The sequence below is a fragment of the Camelus ferus genome, chromosome 8, assembly GCF_009834535.1.
Source record: "Camelus ferus isolate YT-003-E chromosome 8, BCGSAC_Cfer_1.0, whole genome shotgun sequence".
NCBI lineage: Eukaryota > Metazoa > Chordata > Mammalia > Artiodactyla > Camelidae > Camelus > Camelus ferus.
This window is the reverse complement of record NC_045703.1, coordinates 16,162,257-16,188,167: the sequence shown is the minus strand read 5'-3', so window position 1 is coordinate 16,188,167 and position 25,911 is coordinate 16,162,257. Positions and strand designations below refer to the sequence as shown.

Here is a 25,911-nt window from a genome sequence, read left to right as displayed (position 1 = left end):
TTGGGGGCAAAGCTGGATGAGTAAGGTACCAAAGTTTGGTTTGACACAAAAAAAATACAAGAAATATGTATATTCATTAAAAATGTATGTGCCAAATATGACAAAATAAATTTCTTTTTGTTTTAAGAAGTGCAATCATTCAGATGTATAAATTTTGAAATAAAAGACAATGAAAGTCTATCAGCTAAAGGTCATGATTAGAAAATTACAGCTAAAAAGATTATAGCTAAAAAGAACAGCTCTTCATTTTTACAAGACAAAAGCTAACTGCAGTTAGAAACTTGGTACAGACAGTAGTCATCCTGTCGTCTTCAATTCCCAGAGACAAATTTTTAAACTGGAGAAGAGAGTGGTGGTCACAAGAAGATGGATGTTTAGACAGCCTTCCACCTGCCACTTCTTAGTTGCAAGCAATCTCACCGCCCTTCCAGGAGCAGTATATTGACGGATGACACCCCGTGAACAGCCACTGGCATGAACAGCTCTCTTCCTGATAACACTTCCCTCCCTCAATCTAATCTTTGCAACAATTTAGAAATGCTAGAACTCCACCATTTAATTACCTTTCACTAAACATTGCTTATTTGCTAGGAAGGTGGTGAGGGAGGCAAAATATAAATGTGAGCTCATTTTCTTAGTCAACTTGAATCAAACATTGCTAACCTATACTATCAAGTGTTGCGAATATACCTCTTTTTTTAAAAAAGGACATTAAATATGCTGTCACCTTGACATTAACCAGAATTAACCTAATAAACTGTGCCAGTTTAAAAGTAGCAAGTTGAACAAATGAAATTCCAACTGTTGCTTTTAAAACTGAAAAGACACTTATATACCACAGGTATTCTCAATTAATGTTAAAGCTTTTCCTAGGTCATGTCTATCCTGCTCTTTTTTCCAATTCCAGGTGTACAACTTTGCCTTTTGCATTACAAAGTAACAAAATTCATTTTTAGAATCTCAGTCAAAAAACCAAATCTTGATCTAGGCAAAGCTCTGATCTAAACCAAGGTACTATTTCTCACTCTTGCAGTTTCACAGTATTATAAAATAATATTGGCAGTAAACATTCTTCTTTTTTTCATAGTAATCTTTGCATTTCCACACATAATCTTTACAAATATGTGTATATGTGTATGTGGAATCAATACATATTGACATGATTACACAACCTGCTCAGTATAGACAAGATTATTCTTACCTCCAGAATTTATCTTAACAAGTAAATTCGGTACTTTTAAACAAATGTGACTTTAAAGATGTATCTAACAGAAGTAATGCTTTGAAAGATAAAATATCATGGTTATGTTAGTTACCAGGTTCAGATGATCACAGGTCTACAAATAAGAGAAAACTTATGTTGGATATTTTGTTCAAATGCCTTATGTATAGTTACATGTCATTATATATATAGGAATATCCAAAAGTACAGATTTGTTTTTACCATAATCAGTAACAGACTTTGGAGCACGTTGTTCTGTTTCAGTATTTCTCTTCTTGTTCTTCGATTTCCAAGCATGGTACACTTTCAGTCTCCTGTGAAATTCCTCTCTGCAAGCTGCCAGGAGTTCAATATCTATCAATTATATAGAGAGAGCCAAAAACAAAGGGATTAGCATCCTAACTTAGTCATCTAGCATAATTATTTTGTGCCACAAACACCTTTTTAAATAAAGTTTTCATTTTCAAATAGTAAAGAATCAAAAGTCAGCTAACTATTGATAAAGATGAACATTTTACAGCATTATTACCTTTTCTATTTACAGAGCGTTTCCTTACACATTATTACTATCTTAGATCATTTGCTCCCCACAAGAAGCCTGCACTACATAGGTCTTCTAGAGATGAAGAACTTGAATCAGAGAGGTTAAGTCACTTATCCAAGGTCACAGGCCACGACAGTAGAATAAGAAGTAACCGAGCTCAAAGGCAAGCTAGATTTACACCCAACACATTTTGGATATTTTAATTATGCAGATAAACTCAGTGAGGAGAGGGAGAACACAGTGCAGGGTTCTGTATGACCGTGACACTTGAGGCGCTGGTTACAGTGTCCTGAACGCAAACACTATGACTGACACAAGAACAGAACTGTGTAGTATCCTCCAGGTTACTCTGTTCTGTTGGAAGGAAAATAGCTTTAAAAAGAAAGGACTCCATTGCCATTTTGTTTTTTTAATTTCCATTCGTGGACCAAAACATTCTGATATCTAGGTATTTAACCATCATTAGTAACATTAACATAACCCAAACTATAATTTCTCTATGCTTTTCCTCTGACCTAGGCAAGAAGACAGGCAAAATGAATTTAACTTAGTAAGCATATCTTTCTTCCAGCTTTGTGAATAGACTAGGTCTTCAAGGTGAGAGTAACAAAGAGAATGGCTTAAACTAATTTATATGAAAAAAAAATCCCACGCCAATCCAGTCCAGAGCCTTCCCATTCTCCATCCTCTCCTTTCACTCACCACAAGAAGTATTGATGGTGTCACGCAGTTCTGCGTATTTCCATTTACTGAGATCATGTTTCTTGGTACCGGCAGCTGCCTTGGTGGCTTGTACAGCAGGTCCTCTGTAATTATTATATATTTTTGTATAATTTAAACTAGAAATATGAATGAAACGTTGACTAAACAGGCAAGAAAGTGAGCACAAGTTTGAAAACTGGAAATAACTATTGGAAAAAGACATAATAATTTTTGTATCTTTGACAGATGAGATTAAGAAAGGTGTAACAGGATGCCCAGGTAAATTAAAATTTTCCAGTGTGCCATTCAATAGCCATATTCAGTTTTATCAGAACTTCTGATTCCAATATTCTAGTACCAGGGACCTCCCCCAGACCTCAGTTTAAATGTTCCAACTCATGGATAAATGAACATCTAAAGCTAAAGAATACATTTATATGTGTATCAACAAATGACTGGATAAAGAAGTTGTGGTATATACAATGGAATACTACTCAGCCACAAAAAAGAATGAAATAATGCCATTTTGCAGTAATCTGGATGGACCTAGAGATTATCATACTAAGTGAAGTAAGTCAGAAACAGAAAGACAAATAACATATGATATCACTTATATGTGGAATCTAAAAAACTGATACAAGTGAAGTTATTTACAAAACAGAGACGGACTCCCAGATGTGGAAAGCAAACTTATGGTTACCAGAGGGAAAGGAATGAGGGGAGGGATAAAATAGAAGTTTGGGATTAGCAGATACAAATTACTATGTATAAAATAACAAGGTCCTAATGTACAGCACAGGAAACTATATATATTCAATATCTTGTAATAACATAATGAAAATATGGAAAAGAATATACATATATATAACTGAATCACTATGCTGTACACCAGAAACTAACACGACACTGTAAATCAAATATACTTCAATGAAAAAAAAAATACATTTATATATATTCCTCAAAATCAGAAGAGAAATCCTCAACATATTCTAAGATCATGAGAAGCACATGAAAGGTTTGTTTATGAGCCAATCAGCCAAGCCCCAGCCACTGGCCCAGAGTCTGGCCAGGCATCTGCTTACAAAGTCCACAGGGGAGTGGCCCAACTGCCAGCCTCTGTCATTACAGACAGGCTAAAAGAGCTGCTGGAGCCTGGAAACTCCTGTGACCTTTGTGCTTCACTGTTAGAAGATTCAGAAAGGTTTGGTGGGCAGATAAAACCTCACCCTCATATTCAATGAGTAATAATATGACAACCAGTAAATTAAAGGAAAAGGTTGTAGGTCCTAAGACAGATAACAGAGATTTCAAAGGGCACAGTGTTTTACCTTGCCCTGAGTAGTAGGAACATTTGAATAGGGAAAGAAGAAATATAAAACAGATATATATTAAATATAAAAAATGAAAATAATAAATAATTTTAAATAAAAAATTTATTTTAAAAATAAATTTATTATTTAAAGAATAACTTTAAATTAAATGGGATAAAATCAACCTTTTCATAGTGCTACTGATAGCTTGATTTGCTTCTATTCATGTAATGTGAAATAATTATTCAGAAAATTTTCTTTTCTTTGATATCATTTTTTCAGCAAAAGATTATACCTGCCACATAGCAGACACTGAGAATAAGCTGCCAGTGAATTTTAAGCTCAATGTAACGAAGAATTTAAACACATCATATTTCAAGATATGAAAAGAAGATGGAACAGTATTAAAAGACTTAAGTATGAAAGAACTAAAATATCACTTCTCGGGTATCACACAAGCATTTCCACCTTTGTGGTCCACTACTTGGAAAACCTTCCTCTTAAAGAGGCATGATCACAGTATAGGATCTGAAAATGAGCTCGTATTTTTTCATCACTGTACATTCTGAAAGGCAGCAGCAATCTTGGCAAACAACCAAGACGCATTTAATGAGACTGTTGTCATTAAAAAATGATGCTTAAAAATATGTATCCTCTTTCCTGAAATAAAGAAAATAATTCCTGCAAAATTAAGCTTAATAATAAAATAAGGTACTTTTTGTTTCTTTAAAAGGCCTGTTTATGCTTTCCTTTTAGAGAATAAAAAAGAGCATACTTTACATACTCAAAAATTGTTAGGTGATTTTCAGTCACATATAAGCCTTGGCTAAAGGCTAATGTGTGACCATTTAGTCCTTTCTGCATTTTTATGGTTAAAATTTGTTTCAAGTTTATTGCAGAATCTCTTTTCCTAAGCTGTATGACTGGCCATTCTCCTTGTAGCTTTTTCTTCTTAATTGCTTTGCTCAAAGAGCCAGCTGTGGGTCAGCAAGGTCTCTCTGTTACCCTTAACAATAAATTATGCTTTAACATTATTCAAATACTCTTTTTTCTTTTCTACATCCCAAAACCACTGTTCAATAAACTAACAAAAAAGTTCTCCTTTCTTCCTAGCTCCTCTGCCAGTCTTTCTTGAAGAGCAGCTGAAATTACAGGGTTTTGCTGTTGTTTCCTTTCCTTTTGAAAGAGAAAGTGAATTTACCTAATATATAGTTTTATAGATTGTCAGAATACATACGAGGTGTCGAAATACATAAGGTGTGTTTTGATACTTTTTTAAAAATCACACTGAATTCAAATTATTATTACTTAAAATTATGGTTTTACTATTACTAGCTTATCATTCATAATACCTCAAACAAAATTACACCTGCTAAAAAGCATATTCAGCATTCTAAGAAGTACACAAATCAAATGCATTTAAATGCTTCCCCCATCTTTGGAGTTATTAAAAAAGTAAAATGAAGGTGTAATTTACTGATTATTTAGGCTTGTTATAAAGACAATCATGTAAAGGACAGAATGAGTTAGTAGCAACACTGACTTTTGATTTTAAAACATATACTAATTTTAACACTTTCAACTCTGTAACTTCAAAATTGAAAGTTAAAATGTTGCTGATTCGTATGCACTTATAAAGGTAACATGGACCAGATCCTGCTGGGAAGTTATATTCCTTGGTGGCTCAACTTTGACACCAGTGGTTTTTAATCTGTGTGCTATGGTGCACAGGGGCCGTCTGGAGCCACACCCCTCCTCACTTGCCCTTCAGCCAAGCACAGTGGTTGCAGTCAGGGGGCAGCGCCACCCCCAGAGGGAGTTTCAAAATGTTCCTTTTGTTATAATGACAGGACTGGTTACCCTACTGAGACCGAACTGGTGGGGGCCAGTGGTAAGCATGACAGTACTACCAACAAGGAATCGTCCCATCCAAAATGCCAACGGTACTCCACGGAGAGATGCCAATTGAGAGGAACAGTTTTTTTTTTAAACTTCTTCTGTGTTAAGAGTGGTATGAGGACGAAGTGACATTTCTTGTGCAGAAAACTTACATGGAAAGAATAGGCTATTCATATAACAGGTTCTGGTCCAAATAATGAAAAGTAATTTTAAAAATATGATTTTGAGGTGACACTTATTTCCCCAATTACACTGCACTGACCTACTCAAAATTTCTGACATTTCTCTCGCCATTTGTTCCCTATAAGAAAAAGGATAACACAATACAGTGATATAAAAGACAACCACATAAATTACTTAAAAGACCTAAAAGCATAATTAAAATTTGTATTTTCAAAAGGACTACTGATTTACTAACCATATACTTTTACTTTGTGAAAGTTGATAATGTACTTTTCAACATATATAGCCACAAAATACAGCACAATTTTTGTTTAAATTCATTTAGTTATTTGAATTCCATTTTTGCAGTAGGAACTCTTAGATGAAATCTCATGAGAGCTACACTTCTGTGATATTTTTACGTATAGAATATAATCAGCATGTTCTAAATGCACACAGGAAACTTGGCAGGATACAGATTCTACACGAGGAATTTTGTGGTAGGGTTGCTCAGTATAAATATTAATTAGACAAGGCATAATGGTGGTAAACCAATCTGATCTACTTTACAGTGTCAGAGTTCAAATAAGAGTCTGATGTGCTCAAAGCTCCAAAATTCTAAATCAAAGCATGCTTTAAAAAAATTCAAATGCATCAAATACTTGTTAAATTAAAGATCAGAAGGGTTCTGACCTTCCAAGGATAAACATTTCCCAAAGGCAAAAACTTACTTTTATTACCCAGAAGAGTGTAACTTTTCTCAAATTTGGCTTAATTCTGTGAAACGGAATGCTCATTTCATCATGTTCATCAACTTCATGAGTATTTTATTTTCGTGTCCTCTCCTCTCTACCTTCATAATTAATCATTTTCTCACGCTTTCTATTCATCAGGCTCTGGTAACCTTAAAATCTTATAAATCAAAAGAAAGGAAGATGGCTATGTTCGCCTCAGGGCTCAGTTTTCTGGATGCCTGCCAGGAGCTGGGACCCTGATTACAAAGCAGCAGAGACGTCTCTTTCCTTGTGAGGAACACTGGCTAAGATCAGGTGCTGACGGGGCTCTATCCAAGTAAGCACAAGTCAGAGAAAAAGTCATCTTTCAAAACTGATGATCAAGGACAAACAAATGCAAATATAATCTAATAGAAATTAATCTAGTAAGAATTTTCCAACTTTCTATTTCTCTTCCCACAGCAGATTTCAAGGGAATTCATGGCCTTTCAGAGCTCTTTACTCCATGGTCTGTCATCACGTGGAGATGCCCCGACACTACGCTGGATGGCAATCTCTCCCGAGTCTACAGCCCACCCCACGCTATGGTACTGCTGTGGGAGCTACACTGTATGTACTGGGTACAAATGGCTCCTGCATCTGGGTCCCCTTCTTATTTTCCCAAACTATGTGCAAATGCTCACAATTTCACCTTGGACGTCAGCTGACTGCTAGGCTTATTTAATTCAAACTCAAACAGGAACTATAAAGCAGTGGGTACAACAGCACCCACTCAGGGGCATTTACAAAAATCTTAGTGCACTGTGGCAAGAAGGATGCTGTTGAGAGTACATGGCTGGCACTGGATGAGGTGAGGGGGTCAGAGATGCCAAATGTCCTACGCGAGAACTGCCCCACATTCCATGTGACTTCAACACATCCGCCAGACACAGAGAAGTGAAACGTACATATATGTATAGTTTTACATGTAAACAAAGTTCTACATGTGAAACAACCCTTTTTTTGCATGGTTTTGATATGCACAGAAGTTTTATAGGAACTTCTCCACTACTGTAGAATGGAGAGGAGACTGTATTTAACTCTGTTCAGAACTTCAGAAAGGATTGTCCATAATTTCTGGCATTTAAACCAATTTGCATTTGTAGTTGCTGCATTCGTGGTGAGTTTATGTATATGTAAAAACATCTGAGTACCTGACCATGTTATCCTCTAGCTGTGAGCAAGCAATTTCATATTAAAATTAGTATTAAAATAAATATAATTAAATAAATACTTATAAATTACTGTCCTCTCATTTCTCTTCTACTTACATTGCTTAGCGAGAATTATTAATATAGGTTCCATCATTTATAAAACATTTGTTATTGGTATTGGGGTCTGACAGAGCTGCGAACCATCACTATAAAGGGTACAGCTGGAGTTCTAAAAGCTGTTAAAATTCAGATTTTATATATATTTTGAAATTTTACATATATAGCACATATATTTAAAAATATAGGCAAAAATATGTTTTATGCATATAAAATATATTTTATATGTATATCCCAAATGCTACTTAGATTCTCTCTCTGCAGAGAGATCTTGACAACAGAAGAAACACTAGCACCAAAATCAGCACTGCATACGTAACGGCAGATTATGAGCTGTTTAGATATTAGTAGAATGAACTATCATATTTACTGAAAACTCAGCTATCTGCTGTGACTCAAATACTTTAAATATTTCATTTGCTCTTATTTTTATTTCCACATGTACTTCCATAAAGGCATAAGGGTGGGCTAATTAAAAACACATAAGACAAAATGGGTGTTAACATTTAAACAAAGCTAGCAAACACAAAGGAAGAACCAAATGATAAACTACTGTGATGGAGCACCAAACAGGAGAATTAAACATTCCTCCTGGGAAAAAAAAAAATAATAATAATAATGTAAAGTTTACTTCAATGAGGAAAATATTTCTTCTGAAAAGTATCCACAACCTTTTTTTTAAGCTTATATGATTAAATCAAATGTTTAAAAGGGGAATGACATACGGTGTCATTTTGGGTCCTGCTCCACCAATTCTGTGAAAAGAATACATACATTTTAGTCAATGCCATAACCAATGCTCAACTGTGAAAAATCTGGATTGTGCCAAATTTGTTTCAATGCCTTTGCTCATTGATTTAAAAAACTCCATTACCTTTATTTAACTCTATGTGTGAGAACATTCAGAATTTTAATGTTTTTGAATCTTCTTAAAAATGATTTGAAAAGAATAAATGAAAGGCATTGAGTGAAAACTGAAGAGCAAATATATCACATCTAGGTTAGAAAATTATTCATTGTAAAGTTTGCTTGTTTGTTTTTAGTAGAATCTGGATATTACGTTATAATTTTAGGTAATGTAAAATCATCACTTTGCATCAAGGATCATATGTAAAATTGATTAAGATCACATTTTAAAATACATTACATATGTGGAAAGCAATTCTTACTTAGAAGTTACTGGATGGGAATCCAAGCTGAAAAAGTTAACTTGAAATTGTTTATTGCAGCAGAATCTAACTACATATATTTTCTAATGTCTCATAGGACCCAAGAACATTTTCATGCTTTATATTAAGAACAGAGTTACTCAGAGAGGTTCTTACACATTTGTTAGAAAGAATTCAGTGCTAACAAAGGTAAAATAAACATTCAAGAACATTAAGCTGCAGCCCGCGGAGTAAGATAAAATTACCAAACATGGGAAACCTGTAGAGAACATCGTCCACAGCGCGGTGCTGATGCCTGCGGGACAGAGTATAAAACTACCGGGCGGTTCAGAGGGGAAGGGGTTCACGAGGACAAGGCGGTCGGGGAAGGCTTCCTGGCAAATGACTGACAGAAAGGGCCTGAAGGGGCATCGGGGCGGGGACACCATCCCTCAGCCGTCCCACAGGAGAACAAAATCCATGTCTTCTACCTTTCATGTGATAACTGCTTGCAGTCTCTCCTAACTACTTGGTAGTGGTCCCATTACCTAGTTAATTCTGCTTAACTTCAATCATCGGTAACTCGTCACTTAAGGTAAAGGTCCTAAATGGCCCCCCTATTTCTCTGAGACCATTCACCTCGGAAGAAGTGCATCTTTCTGGTGATGGGATGGAGTCCACATGTAAGCCAGGATCTTATACATACTATGCGGAATGACACTGGAGCTAGCTAAATATTTCAAATGCTCAAGCACAAGAGTCCACCGTAAATACCACCGACGACTCCATCAGTGAGTCTCGTATTAATGAGCTTCAGGCATAACGAAGTCAGCTCTGTCAAGGCAGGACTCCCTCACACACAGCAGGGGGCGCCGCCTGGTTCATCGCGCCTGGCCCACTGGTCAGTTACACGCAAAGGCTCCCGGCCACGCCAACAAAACACAGGCGGAAGGAACAGAACAGCAGCTGAGCTGAGTCTGCAGTTCCAGAAGCCACAGCCGGGCAAAATTATCTTAATATCTTTGTCAAACAGTGAAATGTTCACAAAGAGCCCAAATATTGGACCCAAACCAAAGAGCTTAACAATTATTATAACACATAGGCCTATTCAATTTAAATGTAACTTCCACATACAATTCAGCTGAGTTCCCTAGTACACTCACCAGAAAAAGCGTGAAGGCAACTTAACATACTCTTTTCCTTCCCTATCTTTGTTTTCAGCTAAATAAAATCTAATCGCCACTTTGCAATGAGAACCAAGTTTTTTCCTTTCACAAGGAAATAGCAACATCTAGTCGCTGTATCTTAATAATTTTGTCATAAACACTGCTCTGACATTCTGAAAAGCATGGTTATATACATCTGTGTGCCCCTCGATATACCTACAACATATAATCCTACATAAAGGAACCGCACAAACTAGTTCTGCTTTGTATCTACAAATAATGAAAATAACTAATGTTTCTACATTCTATATTTTTAAAAAATGAATCTGTTATATTAAAACCTTCCTGCAACTTATAATAAGAACATCTGTATTCCTCTACATTGTATTTAGAGATAATTCAGAAACCTAAGGAGCCACAACATTTCAATGTGATAAACCTTCCTTCTTGGAAAAGAAAATTATTCTAAAACATGCGGGGGGGGGGGTGCCGGGGGAAAAATGAGTGTGTGTAAAATTTCGCAAGTGTTAGGGTGTAGGACATATTTCTAAAAATTTGCACTAGGAAAATAATAAATCTCCCCCAAAAAAATAAATAAGAAAAAAGACAATAATAAATCCCAATCTCAAATATATTAAACAGGATTATAATATAGTCACTGATTTTCATGCCAGTATTTAATGGCAGATATTTAGAAATTACCTGCCTATCCTTCGCACAATACTCGACAATTTCAGAGCGATGTTTTCTTACTCATGAGCTGAAACAGCCGGTTTAATCTTCAATAGTTCAAAACTTTGATAAAAATCGACTGTTTCATTCACTTGGGTGTAAAAGTGAATACAAGTAATTTTTAAATGGAAAATACACCGGGACCTAAGGAATATGACTTTCTCCTACACCCTTCACGCTGAAAGGAGACAGGGAAAGGGGTACCGCGGCGAGAGCGCCCCGCCCACCGGCCCCACCCGGGGCGGTACCTGCGCAGCGCCGGGTCCGCCTGCGCCTCGTCGCTGATGAGCTCGGCCTCGCTCTGCGCGATCCTCAGGGCCAGCTCCCGGTCCCGCCGCTCCTGCTCCAGCACCGCCTGCTGCTGGGACTCCTCCTCCCGCTGCCGGGCCAGCTGCTCCTCCACCTCGGCCTGCCGGGGACAGAAGGCCATGGCACCAGGGCCTCTCCACTTGTTGGCCAGATCATTCCCGTCACTACCTGGAATTGTTCCACTCAAGTTTTCTCTTTTTTAAACTAAGAAATACATACTGTTTAACCAGAAACCGTTTCAGGAGCCTCTATTCTCTTTTATATTATGAATAATGCTTCCTCGTTCCCAAATCCATGCCATGAGTTTCACCATTCTATTAACTATATAGTGACTTATCCCGGATACCACATGAGTATCTTAGGTACCACATTAACACCAACACCTAAAGCAGATGTTAGTAATCTAAAGTGTTGGTTGTGCTCATGATAAATTAGAAAGCCAAAGCAGGCACTCAATTACATGATCAATTATTCCCAGATAAGGACTTTTTAAGAAATGGAGGTAGAGAGACTCTCTTAATCCTAAATTATAAATATCAGTATCTACAAAGTTATGAAATAACATTTTAAAACATTATAGTTATGTTTTTACTGAATGTTGATCTTTCTCCTAGGAATAATAACAACAAACCATACTTACTGAACTAGGCACTGTTCTAAATGCTGTAACATGTGTTAACTCATTTAATGCTCACCACTATTATTTATCTCCATTCCAGAGAGAGAAAACTGTGGCCCACGGTCACTCACTGTGACTCGTGCAATGTCACAACTTCTGTCAGTGACAGAGGCTGGATTTGAACTCACTTCCCTAGCTCCAAAGGCCCTTCCCCATAACCACTTCAGAAACCACCTTTCGTCTCTGGGATAAATCAATGACAACTTACCTAGCAAATCAAGATCTTGCTTTCACTTCTTTTGTTTTATAATTTTGTAGATTCTATTTTGATAGAAATTCAGTCCAACTGCCTAATAAGTACAGACCTGAATACGTTTTTCATCGTCTTCCCTTTTCTTTCTCTCTTCTTCTTCTTGTTTTCTCTTTGCTTCCATCTCAAGTTTCCTAACAAAGAAACAGAAAACTCCTCAAAGATTTAACAGAAAATAAGGAGTCCTTCAGAAGGCAATTTGATGATCAATAAACAAAGGTGACAGAACGGGAAGTCAAATTAACCTCCTGGCCATATACAGTATCAACTTATTTTGAAAAATAAAATAAAATCTAACTCTACCAACAGCAATTCTTCTGAAACAAAACAAACTCAGTTACATTCTAGAACCTTTACTATCTCTAGATTAACTCAGTTACAAAGCCTATTTATAAGGTCCTGATTACACTGCTTCCCTCTACTCCTTCTCCAATTAGACAACTCTTATATTCTTCGTCTACTCCAGTATGGCCATCTTCCAAAATGCTATCAGTGCTAGCTTATAAAATAATATGAAGTCACAGTTTTGAAAAGAAGTCGTCCTCAGGTGTAAGAGTGTAACCAAAATTCAGGTTATGGTTCAAATCATTTTATGTCATTATTGTAAAACGAGCTTACTTTCTCCATTTTCAAACTAATTCTAAAATTGGCATTTAAAAAGAATATGACTTTTGACAATAAGACTATTCACTGACCACCATCAACACGAGGAACTCACTCTCCTGTGAGCTTCTAATTCAAAACAACAACGTAAAGGCCTTACATGCGCCTCTCCTCCTCCTCCTTCCTTCGACGACGTTCATCATCTTCACGTCGCTTTCTTTCTTTTTCCATTTCTTCTTGAATGCGCCTCAGCCTTTCTGCTTCCTCTTCCTGCTGCTTCTTTTTCTGCAGTGCACTGAGGAGCACCTCGGCGCTTTTAACTAGTGCATCGTATTCCTTCTGTATCTGTTCCCTTGTCATCACAGTGGACTTAGAGAAACAAAATAGACAAGCACTTAAAAAGTTCTCTCTTCTGTTGCACAACAATGTGAATATACTGACAACTGCCGAACTGTACATTTAAAAATGGTGAAGATGGGAAATTTCATGGTATGTGCTTTTACCACATTTTCTAAAAATACACATATACAGCGAAGACTGGAAACGTTGGTAAGCAATAAGCCCACTATCTTTGTGATACTGTTGGAACATTAAATAATATTCAAAAAAAATTTAACATTCTCTCTGTGCACAAATATCTGAGTCTATTTCCTACCAATCAAGTAATCAAATATCTAAGGATATACTGTAGGCAAAGTAACATACTATAGTTAAAAATTTTTTAAAGGAATGATTAGCTAATTTTACCAGAGTTTACTACTCTTTAATAATACTTCAGAATATCAAATACATCCAAAATTGTTGGATGATTTTCCTAAATGTGTCTAGGTTGATTTTAATTGATTAATACCACATAAACAGGCATGGCTCCTGACAGATATATAAAATCAGCTAAGGTTATCCAAAACATTTTTATTTTTCTCTGGACTTCTTTCTCCATTCTACCTCCAAGATTGATCACTGTCTACATAAAATATCTGCAGAAAATATCATAAAAGGCTCACTTTAAGGTATTATGTCCCACATAATTGCACTGAATTATGGAAGTAGATGAGAAAAACATTAAGACCTTAAAATATAACAGAAAAAGATATGACTAGACAGATGGAATATAATTAACAAACAAGCATATAGGAAAAAAACTTTCAATTTCACTGGTAATCAAATGAGTATCAAAATCAAAAAAAGAGGCCCTCTTTTTTCCTACAAAATATGGGGAAAAACTAATTATTATTTCATAAGTTAAGTAAGTTATGATATAGCCTACATGAAGATAATGTAATAACAGGGACGAGGCAATAACACAATGATAGGGATACAAAACGAAATCTACATTACGATAGTAACTAGCAGAAGTACATGCATATGAAATACGATGGAGGGGAATACGCAACAGTATGATAGTTGAATGCGTTACTGTAGAGGGTTATGAGTTTTGGGGAGATTTTTTCCAAATTTTCAATAATATTACATTACTTTTAGAATTTAAAAATTAGTTTCTGAAAGTAGAAAAACAGGAAACAAAATAAAATAATCCGCACTAATCTCTCCCAGTAGTGATTTGCAAAAGCTTACCAACAGAGTATAGTATTTGGGGGAACCTTCCCTAACAACAGATGAAACTGCATAAAAACTGTCTTTTTATTTTGTTTGCTATGAAAATTTTCAAATATAGAGTAAATAATATAATGAGCATCACTTCCATCATTGAGACTCAACATCTGTAACATTTTGTATCTTTAAAAAAAAAAAGGACAACTTTCTATACAATTTGAATACCAGTAACAAAAGATACTAAATTATTTTTTAAAAGTCAAAGTCATTTGGGTTTAAATTACATACCTTAATTTTGGCCATTAAGGCATCAATAGAAATTTCAAGGTCCTTGACCTGTTTATTCATCTCTGGTTTTCCATCTTTCAATGCACTTACTACTTCATTAAATTTATCAAGTCGTTTCTTCAATGTGCCCACCTTAACCAGGCCATCAATGCTGTAAAGATAATGCTTCATTAGAGTTTAGTTTCACCATATAATGCTACAGGTAGATTTTTCACTGTAGTAAAATGCTAAATATTGCTATATATCCTTATTTCACTTCTGTTTCCACATTATTTGATATTCTTTTTTTTTTTTAAAGATCTCCTCTTGAGGGTAAAAGAGAAATCAAATACAGATGTGAATGACATTAGTATCTGTCATTAAGCGTTAAGCCTTTTATATTTACACTGAAAATTTTGAGAAATCAAATTATAGAAGAACATAAAAGAGTAATCTCTTTCAAGCAGTGTTAAGGATTAACAGTTATTCAGATCTCCAAGTTTAAAAAGTCTAAACTAATCATAAAAGACTCAAACAAGAAATGGACTAAATTTACAGGGCTACAGTATAATTCCTACAAATAATCTTGAAAATTAGGGTCAAAATATTAATGAGATGTTTTTAAAAACAATGTCAATTTGACAGTTATCGATAGGCTCAAGTCACTAAAATAATCAGAATAAAACAGCTTCTTTGAAACATTTATTCCAACCTTTTATTTCAACCATTTATTTCAACCTTCTATAGTGTTAACATTTTTGTAAACCACTTCATTTTTGTAAGCTACTTCAAGTCCATTTATAGAATGAGGCAAGTAATGAATTAATGAAGCATTAATTAATATCAAATAAAGAACATAAACAAAGGCTAATACATCTTTTTACAAAGAGCACGAGAAAAAGATAACCTAGTACCCTAACTGCTCTTCACGATGACTTCACAGCCAATTACGTTAGGGTAAACAGTCCTACGGGACTCTTTAGGCACTGTTCATCTTACCGAGGTTTGTGTCTCCTTTTGCAAAGCCACATTCGAATAGTTTTTTGCATTTTAATGCAGGCTTCAGCTCGGTATTTTATTTTGTTTTTCACTATGTGAAAGAGTAGAAAATACAATGACAGAAAATTATTTCGTTTAAATCAGACATACAGCATTTTAAAAAACCACTCATTTCCACAAAGCAATTCTCAAGAAATGTAAAATCTTGATGAATGTATTATACCAGGCATCAAAATCATCAAGTTTATCATTTCTTTAATTCCTTATATATCTTTTTCTAAACTCATTATATATTTCTTTTTTTTTAATTTTTGTTTGTTTTTGGTTTTTCTTATATTTTTTCCTTTCTTAAGGTCTTCTGTTTCTTTTGTGGAGGGGAAGGTAATTAGGTTTATTTATTTATTTTTAAGAAGAGGTACTGGGGATTGAACCCAGGACCTCGTGCATGTTAAGCATGTGCTCTACCAATGAGCAATACCCTCTCCTCTTCCTTATACTTCTTAAAACAAAAAGGACCTCATGTATACGGCTAGGTGTACATTTTAAATGTATTATTTCCTTATTATGCTACACTATTGCTCCCCAAACTGTCCTAGGCAATATTGGTCTATGAAATGTTAACAGGCATATCTTGAAAAAAGGATTCATGTGTCAAATGAACTTAGGAAAAGCTGTACGTTATACCTCCTTTTGGAGATTGACAATGAACATACTGAGTGATGCCCTCTGAGAATCCTACAATAAAAGCATCTGTTTAACTTCAGTTACCCACAATGTCCTAGACTGATCTGACCTTAAAATATTTTTTTCAGAGGTTCCCCATTAATATCCTGCAAAGATACTGTCTGGTTATTGACTTGATCACCGCACAACTCAGTCCACAAATGGTAGAGATAATTTTAATATAATGTGTCTTCCATCAGAATGCAATGTTTAAAGCTGAAGGCATTTAACTATAATGACAAGTATGTTCATATTTTACCTGGAAAATGATGAGAAAAGACCTTCTGCTATCTGTTTTTTAAATTATACTTTTCTTTCTATCTATATTTCAGTTGACTAATGAAAGACCTCAGTAATAATCTTTGCTCGCGTGATTCCTTTTCATTAGGTCAAAGGGATTTTTTTTTATTAATTAAGAAACAATTTTCACATGCCTAGCACTGTTTCAGACACTCTGGTGCGTATGGGGAAAGGGGCAATGATAAGTTCAACCAAGTTGCTAACAACAGCTCCCCACAACTAAAGGTTTGCCGTAGACTCTCAGGTAACCCACGGATATTCTGCCCTTCACCTTTGTTTTGAGTCAGAGAATACTGTAACAACTACTTATCTAACACTTTAGATTTCGCCCTCTATTAAAGGAGAGCCTTAATTAAAGACTTTCAGTCAGAGACTCTGGGAAGATAAGTCTGGAAAGCCAGGAAAACCAGTTTGGGAGCCAGTGAACTTACTGTGCAGGCAGGGAAGAGGGGCTGCACTCAGGCAGTGGCAAGAAAGAGCAGAGAACAGACGGTGTTTTGAGGGAGAATCAATAGAATTTGTTGACTGGCAAGATTTCAGGGACAAGAAAGAAGAGACAAGGACAACCCTGAAATTTTATCATGCGTACTTGTGATGTCAGGCAGGTGGAAAGAAAAGTTCTGGCTTAAGTCTGAGAGACTGGGGTACAGTATGTGGGAGGGGGCTGGGGGGGTGGAGGGAGAGAATCAAGACAGTAATCCTGGGTTTATTCTTTAGGAAAGGATAAAATTAATTCTCCTATAATACATGCAATTAAAGAAGATAAGTATCATATACTCAAAAAAATTTGAAAAGAAAGTCTGTAAGTTCTGATTTATCGCACACTACACGTGAGGTGTTAACGACAGGAGTCCGGGGCACAGCACTGAATAAGTGACCCAGTCCCTTCTGTTCAGCACTGAGCACTGAGACATATTTATAACGTTCCACAAACCAATTCCCTCCCAAAATAATGCCAGGTCCTGGTGTGGGAGAAAATACCTACATTTGATGACTGAGAGCGAGCACCACTGAACTTTCTTCCAACGACTGCAGATCAGCCAGTGATTGACTCTCTTCACCAGCTCCGCTAAGTGGTCAGGGTCCGACTTCATAATCTGATCAAATTCTGCAAACTAGGGAATAATGTAAGTGACTATCAGCATCAGAAGACAGATGTGTTTAAACACACAGAGAGATACAAAATACTAGAACTCAAACCCCAGACAGAACTTTCTGGAAATGGTTACAAGCCCAATACAGACACGTCTCAGGGGGTGCATTGCAGACCCAAACACCCTCGGCTGTACTTGGCTGTTTTTTTCTTCCTTTCTTCAGGACCTTTTTTGGTTAGGGAGGGTTACTCATTGCTACTTAGTAGGTACGATAAAGAAGTAGAGAAAAAAACATTTAAATGACAATTACAGATGGTTGGCAAAAAGGTTTTATGGAGAAAAGAATGAAAAAAAGGGCTAATATATCTCTGCACTGGCTCATCCATATTCTCAAACATGTGTATACAGCTCCTGACAAGAAGGTCAGCTCTGTAAAATCAGGTACCACCAAAACTACTGTGTCTCTCCCAACCCCCATCCCTGTTTTGGTCAGAGGTAAGAAATTCCTACTGAGACATGCAACACAAATAAAACAGCTAGCAGGTTGTTCAATAATAAAATGCATTATTTCCACAATTTACCATCAAATTGCGTACTGATTTCTATCCTTTACCAAATGTCCCACTATAGTATACTGAGGATGTCACACACCTATCAAAATAACTGCCTGTTGTAAATTAAAGGTAATGTAAGGAGAGTAAAGATTTTTGAAAATCTGCCTTGCAATTTCCTTCTGATTGAGTAATTTTTCCATATCCTTCTGACTGAGTAATTTTTTTCTGGAGGCAAATAAGACCAAGTGCCTCTCTCTTAACATACTTGTAATTCTAAAATAAGGACTAGAGCCCTGAAATGAGAAATGTTGAGTTTATGATAAGTATGATTACAGCTAAGCCAACTATGAATATTTATCTATTCATTTTCTCTTAATTTTTTCTTTTATAAGAGATGGTATAGGTTCTCTGCAGTAAAAAATATTCACAGGGAAGTACATATGTTGGTAATGTATTACACAGACTTTATCTCATGCCCAAAATGTAAAATCAGATTTATTTATTATGATTAATTAAGCCTTCAAGGCACTGGAGATATTTTTTAATGATTTTGCTAAGTCAAACAAGTATAGTTGGCTATTATATATAACAGCTGTGTTTAAAATTATGAGGACAGTAAAGACGTAAAATTATTATGAACAGATTGTGAACAGCATTTAATATTTCTGTACTATATATATTTAGTTATGAAATATTCAGTCAGTTCTATATCCTAGTATGAGAACCTATAAATACTAAAACAATGGGTAGCCTAAGAAAATTATGTTACAGACAAAAGCATTTATACAGTCGTTCCTTCTAAGATTTGATAGAAGTCAGCACAGACTCCAGTCCAATCTTCTACACATGACACACCCATCATGTTCCAGTAAGTCTTGCTTTCACAATGAAGACTCAAAAGCACTGTGAAATTTTTAATTACTGAAGATTGAATTAATATGTTCTAGAAAAGATTTCAACTTGTCTAAAACAAATATTTTCTGGAGCCCTTATTTAAGTAAAAAATTCAATTAAACAATGCTCTGATTTCAATACTTCCAAAGCTTAAAAAAACTATATAGAGTGTTACACATCATAAACGTCTCGAGTGGGAAAATTATGTGTGCACGCACACACATATACATGCATGCTGTTAGTGATAATCTAATTCAAGAATAATACAAATCATTAAACCCTTAAAAATATTCACTGACTCCAGCTATTCATATTCATCATGTTAAAGTTTAAAACAAAAATGTATTTACCTTGCCAGGTCTAAAAAATACTTTTGTTAATCCAAACTTGTAGTCAACTTCATTTAAGCCCAAAGCTTTAAAAAGAGCCTGAAAAGTAAAAGTTGAATGCCAATTAGTAATTAATAAGAATGACAGTTTATAGCTAAGAAATTTCAACATAGGTGGTATCTGTACCTTACAAAAGAGTCTTGGGTCTAATCTTGCGAGTTTATCTGGCATATACTTTTTATACATGTTGTAGAGTTCGTGAAATGAAGCTCGAGATGGGAAACCACCCTGCATCAAGTCCAGAACAGACACCATACCTAGATTCATCAACAAACACAATTATTGCCAACCACTGTGCACAACTCCAAAAATCACCTGCAAACAGTCAAACGACTTTACAAATTAATGTTTAGAAATGTGATAATTCACAGAAATTATCAACAGTGAAATATTACATAGGAAACAACACATTTATACTCAGTATGTCCCAACTGACCCACCACCTACTACTACGTAGCCAAATGTCACCTGAAACAAGCCTGACTATTTTCTAGAGACAAACTATTGACTGGTCTCTAGAAAGCTCAAATCTAATTTGTATCTTTTTTTTTTTTTTTTTTTTTTTGCTGCAAACCCTTGAGTCCCAATCACAGCATATAAGGCAGAGGGCTGCGTCAGGCTACTTTCTAAATCCTGAGGTTACTGCTGGAGCAAGACTCCTGACAGACTCTCCAAGAAGTCAGACCTACTCCCCAGCTCTCACCAGCGCTTAAACAAAGCAAATGGAAGAGAAAGGGGAACGCACTAGTTTCCTACAAAGATCCCCTTTCACTCATCTCTCAAAGGAACTAGTCTACTGGGGTAAAGAGTGTATCAGAGGACTATGTATATTGTGTGTAACTCTAATAAATGGTTAATCTGAGCCTTGAGTCAGTGTGAGCGCTTCATGTCAGGAAAAGCATGAAACAGCCAGGGAGAGGCTCAACTATAAATAATGCCACGACTTTTGTTCATAGAAAGATCTGGATTTCCATCTAAAGGACTACGAAAATCAAGGATGAAAATAAGATTATTCACTAAAGTGTTATAGGCCAACTGGCTACCCCTTAGAAAACAAAAATAACATTGGATCCTTACCTCACTCCCTACACCAAAATAAATTTCTTCTGGTCAAAAATTTAAATTAGCAAAGTGAAACTATAAAATATAAAAAAAGAGTGGATTTTTATTATAAAATAATCTCATTGGCAAGACAGTCTTCCTAGGCAGTCAGACTGAATTTTAACCTATGTGACCAGCAAAAACGTAAAACCCCGGCAGTGTGAGGGACGATGACAGTGTAGAAAACACACACACATACCCTCTTAGTGGGAGAGTTAATGACTAGTGCAACAATTTTAGACGGCAATCTGGAATATTTATTCATATTAATAAATTCATATTAAATATTAATAATATTAAATATCCATCCCTTTGACTAAGTACTTCCTACTTCTATGAATCTCTCCTAAAAATTGTCACACACGTGGGCAAAAACATGCACAGAGAAGGTGTGTATGTCCATTGGGTCATTGCTGGTAACAGAAAGAAAACACAGAAATTATAACTTACATATCACTTCATTAAATTATGTAATAACCATATGATAGAATATGATTTATTAATTAAAAATAATAGGCAGAGCTTTAACAAGTGTAAGAGTTAAGTGTTACCCCTGAGCCATGAGACTTTTTAAAATTTACATTATTCTGTATCTTTTCATTATTGTTACAGTGAACACATATAACTATTATAATTTAAATATAATATAATAAATATATATTACATATAATTTATATATACACTATGATGTATAATATATAATGTAATATAATATCACATACTATATATATTATAATTAAATAAAATTTAATATAATTTAATGGAATACTTAAAGGCAAACTTTCCTATGCAAAGAAATCTCCAGAACTAGATTTAGTTTTTGGCTCTGCTTGGAGAAATAAAAGTAAGGTTTGGTTGGCACTGTCACAATTTTTCCCATCTATATCAAATACACAAGGACCCTTACACATGTGTGCATCCCCACCCCTGAGTCCCTTGGCTTGCCCTGTAGCTGCAGACGAGATAGGAACTGTCTCACAGAAGTTCACTGTGAAGAGACACAATCAGACGTGGCTTGTCAAGCAGCAATTCTGGATGCATGTGAAGAACAGACTGAGCAGATGCGAGGACAGCAGTTAGGAAACTCCAGCCAAAAGCCAGGTGAAAGATGGTGACAGCCTGAATGAAGGGTCCTGAGACTCACTGTTTGCTAAGAGAGCAGGTCTTAAATATTCTCTGCACAAACAAGCAATGGTAATTATGTGACCTGATGGGAGTGCTAGCTAATGCTACGGTGGAAACCATTCTGCAATAGGTAAGTATCAAATCAACACATCGCACAAGGTGAACTTACACAATGCTGTAGGTCAATCATAGCTCAATATATCTGGGAGCATAAAAAACACTGTTTAGGAGGTCACATCAAAGGGACTTGGGGAGACCTAGATCGGGAATACACAGCTAGGCCGTCCAACAGGGCAGTCACGAGCCACAAGTTCTGTGGCTGCACTAGCCTCGTGCAACTGTTATTATTTAAATTTTTTTAAATGAAAATTAAGTAAAATGAAAAATGCAGTGCCTAAGTCATACTAGCCACATTTCAAGTGCTCACCAGCCACAAGCATCCAGTGCCTACCACACTGGACAACACAGATCTAGAATATTTCCATCACCACGGAAAGTTACACTGAACAGCACTGATACAGAGTGAGAAGGAAAACAGGCCAGACCCAAAGCCTGAAAAACCAACAAATAACACCCATGTGGAAGACGACGATCCTGCAGAGGAGGCAGTAATGGCCAGAGAATTCAAAACGAAAGCAGCGACATTATGCTGTTTCAACAGCCAAGGAAAGGCTATGTTAAAGGGATGGGTCAGAGCTGAGTGCCGCTGGGAAGCCCACTGACGTAAGGACTGCTAAGAAAATACGGGATCCAGGATCAAAGAAATCACTGGTAACCTCAGCAAGAATTATTCTGTTGGACTGATGAAGGTGGAAGCAGAATTCTCTAGGGTTAGAGAGCGAGTGGAAGGCAGGAAACTGAGAATGCAAGAATAGAATATTCTTGGACAGAAAAGGAAAAACTGGAGAACAGTGAGGCCAGAGATAAGGAGGCAGCTGGAAAGGAATGTGGGCGAGAGGGACTGGAGATGAGGTTTTAGCACATTTAAGTGGTAGAGATCTGTCTGGTCCAATACGGACAATCACTACTGAAGACTTGTGAGAAGGAAGCTAGGAAGGGATGGATGCAGTCTCAACGAGGAAGAGAGGCCCTTCCTGCTTTCTATCAGGAGGGAAGTTATGTAGGGAGGCAGAAGTGTTTGGTAGCAGACAGGCAGGCCTGAGGCTGTCTGTTGGCAGAGGCTCAGAGATCTGAGAAGAGCAGGGAGGGTCGGACTGATCTTCGTGGAGAAACAGAACACACCGGCCGGGGACACTTGGCAGGGTGACTATGAGAGCCCTCTGCAGGTCAGTGATCATGAATTTATAATGGTGTCAATCTGCCCTGCCTACCTTCTCTGTGCAGATGAGGAGAAAGGACAAAATAAGGTTCATCAGCGGCTGGGGTTTTGTGAGAGGGGTCAAGGGCAGAGCCAGACTGGGAGAGCCGGAAGCTTACATAATGGGCGGAGGGCTCTTTAAAGGAAAAGTATGAATTTACTAAAGAATAAAAAATCAGGAAGGAGCCCATTTAAATAAGGTACCCTGAAGCTAAACTGGCCTTCGCTTTCTGCCTCTGAGAGGAGGAAGATAAGGAGTCAGGGAGGCAAGAGAGTTTCAGGATGTGTCCAAGCCTGAATCAACAGGAAAGGGTCATTTCTTTCTCTTTAACCTTGGCCATCTTGATTATGTGTCTTGGTGTAGGCCTATTTGGGTTCTTCTTGTTTGGGACCCTCTGTGCTTCCTGTACTTGGATATCTGACTCCTTCTTTAGGTTTGGGAAGTTTTCAGTCATGAAAACTTCAAATACCTTTTCGATCCCCTCTGCTCTTTCCTCTCCTTTATGGGTGTACATGCAAGACTGGGACATTGCGCTGCACACTGGAGACTGACACATTGTCACTGACTGTACTTCAATTTAAAAAAAAATTTTTTTAAAAAGAAAAGAAAACTCAAATAACCAAAAAAAAAAAGAAAAGAAAGGAGAGGCCTGATGCCTTGGGAAAAGCGGGGTGGTGTGGGCAGGGATGGAGGGAGGGCGTGGAGTAAAGGAAGACAGTGAGCCTAGCGCCCATGACTTCTGAACGTGTCCAGGCGAGGAGCAGGAAGCGACAGGTCAACCACCTGCGTGAACGTTCCACAGAAGCCCAGGGTGCTGCGTCACTTCTGCTTTTTGACAAGTGGTGGAGCAGAAGCAAGGACGTCAAAGCCCCGCCTGACCCAGCGGCCTGGGCAACGAGCCACTGCTGGCCTGACGAGGCCACGGAAGCAGTCCACAGAGGGAGACACGGCTTGCAGTTGCAGGGTTTCTAGAAATTTTACTTCAGTGATGGAAAGCAGTCTTATATCAAAATAAATCTCTACCTCAATTTTGCTCAAATAATTTTCTTTGTCATGCTTTTCTTACAATTAAAGGCAATAGAAGACAAAAATCTTACTGCAGTTTAAAATAATCAAGACAGTCGTGATTTATTAGAAAACACTGGACACATTAAACTGTATTTGAACTAAGACTCCTGACACACACTGATAGAGATTATAAAAATATAGAAATACCTGAACATTGAAGTTGAGACAAAATTTGAGCACCTTCGAAGTCGTGGCTTGTCATCTTTAAATTAGGTTTGATGCAACGAATAAAGCTGGCTCCCTAGCAGAATAAAGAGACTTTTTAAAATGATACATACTGCATTCTTCTTCTTCTACTTCCAAGAACACCAGCAACTTTCAGAGGATATTATCATTAACTTACGAACCTTTTTTAAAATAATCACTGAGGAACCTAAACTTAATTAGTGTACTTTAGTAATTTAAAGCTTAGAATGAATTTCTGTATTATATACTCATAATACTAGAGGAACATGACATTTCAGATCTGAGTGCCGAGAAAACTGTGTGACGATAAAAATAAGTCTTTACATAAATAAATACTTTAACGTATTTAAACAATACAGTTTGAGGCTGACTTACACATGATTTTATTCTACATTTAAATATATTTATATACTATGTTTCTGTGATAAGAAAACTGCCCTATGACAAAAGGAATAAATGAAGTTGTCCCTGAAAATTTAGGCTGAAGAATAAAGAAAACAAAAAAAAAATCAATCTTTCTTATCATTCTATTTCAAAAATATACAGTAGGCCCTTAAGCTACACCACTGCTCTTGTTTAAAATTTTTATTTGTTAAACAATATGTATTTTAAAAAGCCTAGAGGCATTCATTTGGAATTAGTTACCAGATTATGTTGAACGAGGCAGAGCGAACACTGGTATGTACACAGTGAAACAGCTGGGCGCTAAAGCTAACATACTAGACATCTAGATAACAATTTCTCTTTCAAGTTGTCACCTTGCGAAACTGGATGGTTATTTCAACAATGATGCTCACTGCAAACATTTTTAGAATACTTTTTTTTAGAAATGCCTCCTTTTTAAAAATCACAAATGTAATCTTATCATTTAATAGCAGCATTATATTTGAGTGATGAAAATAAAATACCTCATCAGACTTGGTTTTTAAAGATGTGTGGTCCTTCAGAGAGAAATATTTGCAAGCAATGAGGATGTTTAAAAGTATCTTTTAATGGTTTCAAAACCAAGTCTAACAATAAGTTAAGCAATAATAGAAAAGACAGGATAAATACCTGGCTTTTCAAAATGACTTGAAAAGGAAGAGCACTCAGTTAAGTTCTGTGGATTTGTTTAAAAAACAAGTCTTCTCTTGAAATCATGCTTCATTTATATAATCCACATGTCAAATTTCTTTCTATGGTGAATTTTTCTTTAAAAAACAGACTGAACTTAAATGTCTAGTTAAAAATAAAAAATACTCCTAGGAAATACTGCCTCTAAAACAGGGCATAAAAATATTATATCCATCTTTTCCATACCAAAACTGTCACGGTAGAGAGTGTTACCACCAGAGTAGTAAAATGAAAATGAATTATATGCATTATCTTTAATTCTAAAAAAATACATTTCCCTTTTCTATAATAACTAATGATTTCCACTTTCCTGAAGCTAGAGGATAATCTTAATTTAATAACAGAGAACTCCCTATATTCATAAAATAATTTGACTTCACATATATATTTGACCTTTCTTCAGAACAAAACTAACCAAAATGACAACCATTTTAAAAACTGATTTTCTTAATGAG

The 25,911-nt window shown here is 36.2% G+C and overlaps 1 protein-coding gene and 1 long non-coding RNA gene across 7 annotated transcripts in view; one reads left to right on the top strand and one right to left on the bottom strand.

Moving 5' to 3' along the window:
- Nucleotides 1-25,911, bottom strand: part of MYO6 (myosin VI) — a 127,298-nt gene that overhangs the window by 6,161 nt on the left and 95,226 nt on the right. For 4 of the 6 annotated variants that reach the window (XM_032484490.1, XM_032484489.1, XM_032484492.1 and 1 more), the window contains 14 exons: nucleotides 24,305-24,398; nucleotides 19,671-19,801; nucleotides 19,506-19,583; nucleotides 17,599-17,728; nucleotides 15,591-15,681; nucleotides 14,613-14,763; nucleotides 12,931-13,139; nucleotides 12,223-12,301; nucleotides 11,178-11,338; nucleotides 9,053-9,079; nucleotides 8,609-8,638; nucleotides 5,940-5,978; nucleotides 2,469-2,572; nucleotides 1,445-1,576 (listed from right to left, as the gene is read on the bottom strand). In XM_032484490.1, coding sequence (XP_032340381.1) covers nucleotides 1,445-1,576; nucleotides 2,469-2,572; nucleotides 5,940-5,978; nucleotides 8,609-8,638; nucleotides 9,053-9,079; nucleotides 11,178-11,338; nucleotides 12,223-12,301; nucleotides 12,931-13,139; nucleotides 14,613-14,763; nucleotides 15,591-15,681; nucleotides 17,599-17,728; nucleotides 19,506-19,583; nucleotides 19,671-19,801; nucleotides 24,305-24,398 — 1,456 coding nt within the window. The remainder of the gene's footprint in view (nucleotides 1-1,444; nucleotides 1,577-2,468; nucleotides 2,573-5,939; nucleotides 5,979-8,608; nucleotides 8,639-9,052; nucleotides 9,080-11,177; nucleotides 11,339-12,222; nucleotides 12,302-12,930; nucleotides 13,140-14,612; nucleotides 14,764-15,590; nucleotides 15,682-17,598; nucleotides 17,729-19,505; nucleotides 19,584-19,670; nucleotides 19,802-24,304; nucleotides 24,399-25,911) is intronic. The other 2 variants (XM_032484494.1, XM_032484495.1) reach the window with 1 other exon arrangement.
- LOC116665274 lies at nucleotides 21,581-25,433 on the top strand. The gene is made up of 3 exons (XR_004321809.1): nucleotides 21,581-21,655; nucleotides 22,766-22,771; nucleotides 25,423-25,433. It is a non-coding gene; the product is annotated as an uncharacterized LOC116665274 (long non-coding RNA).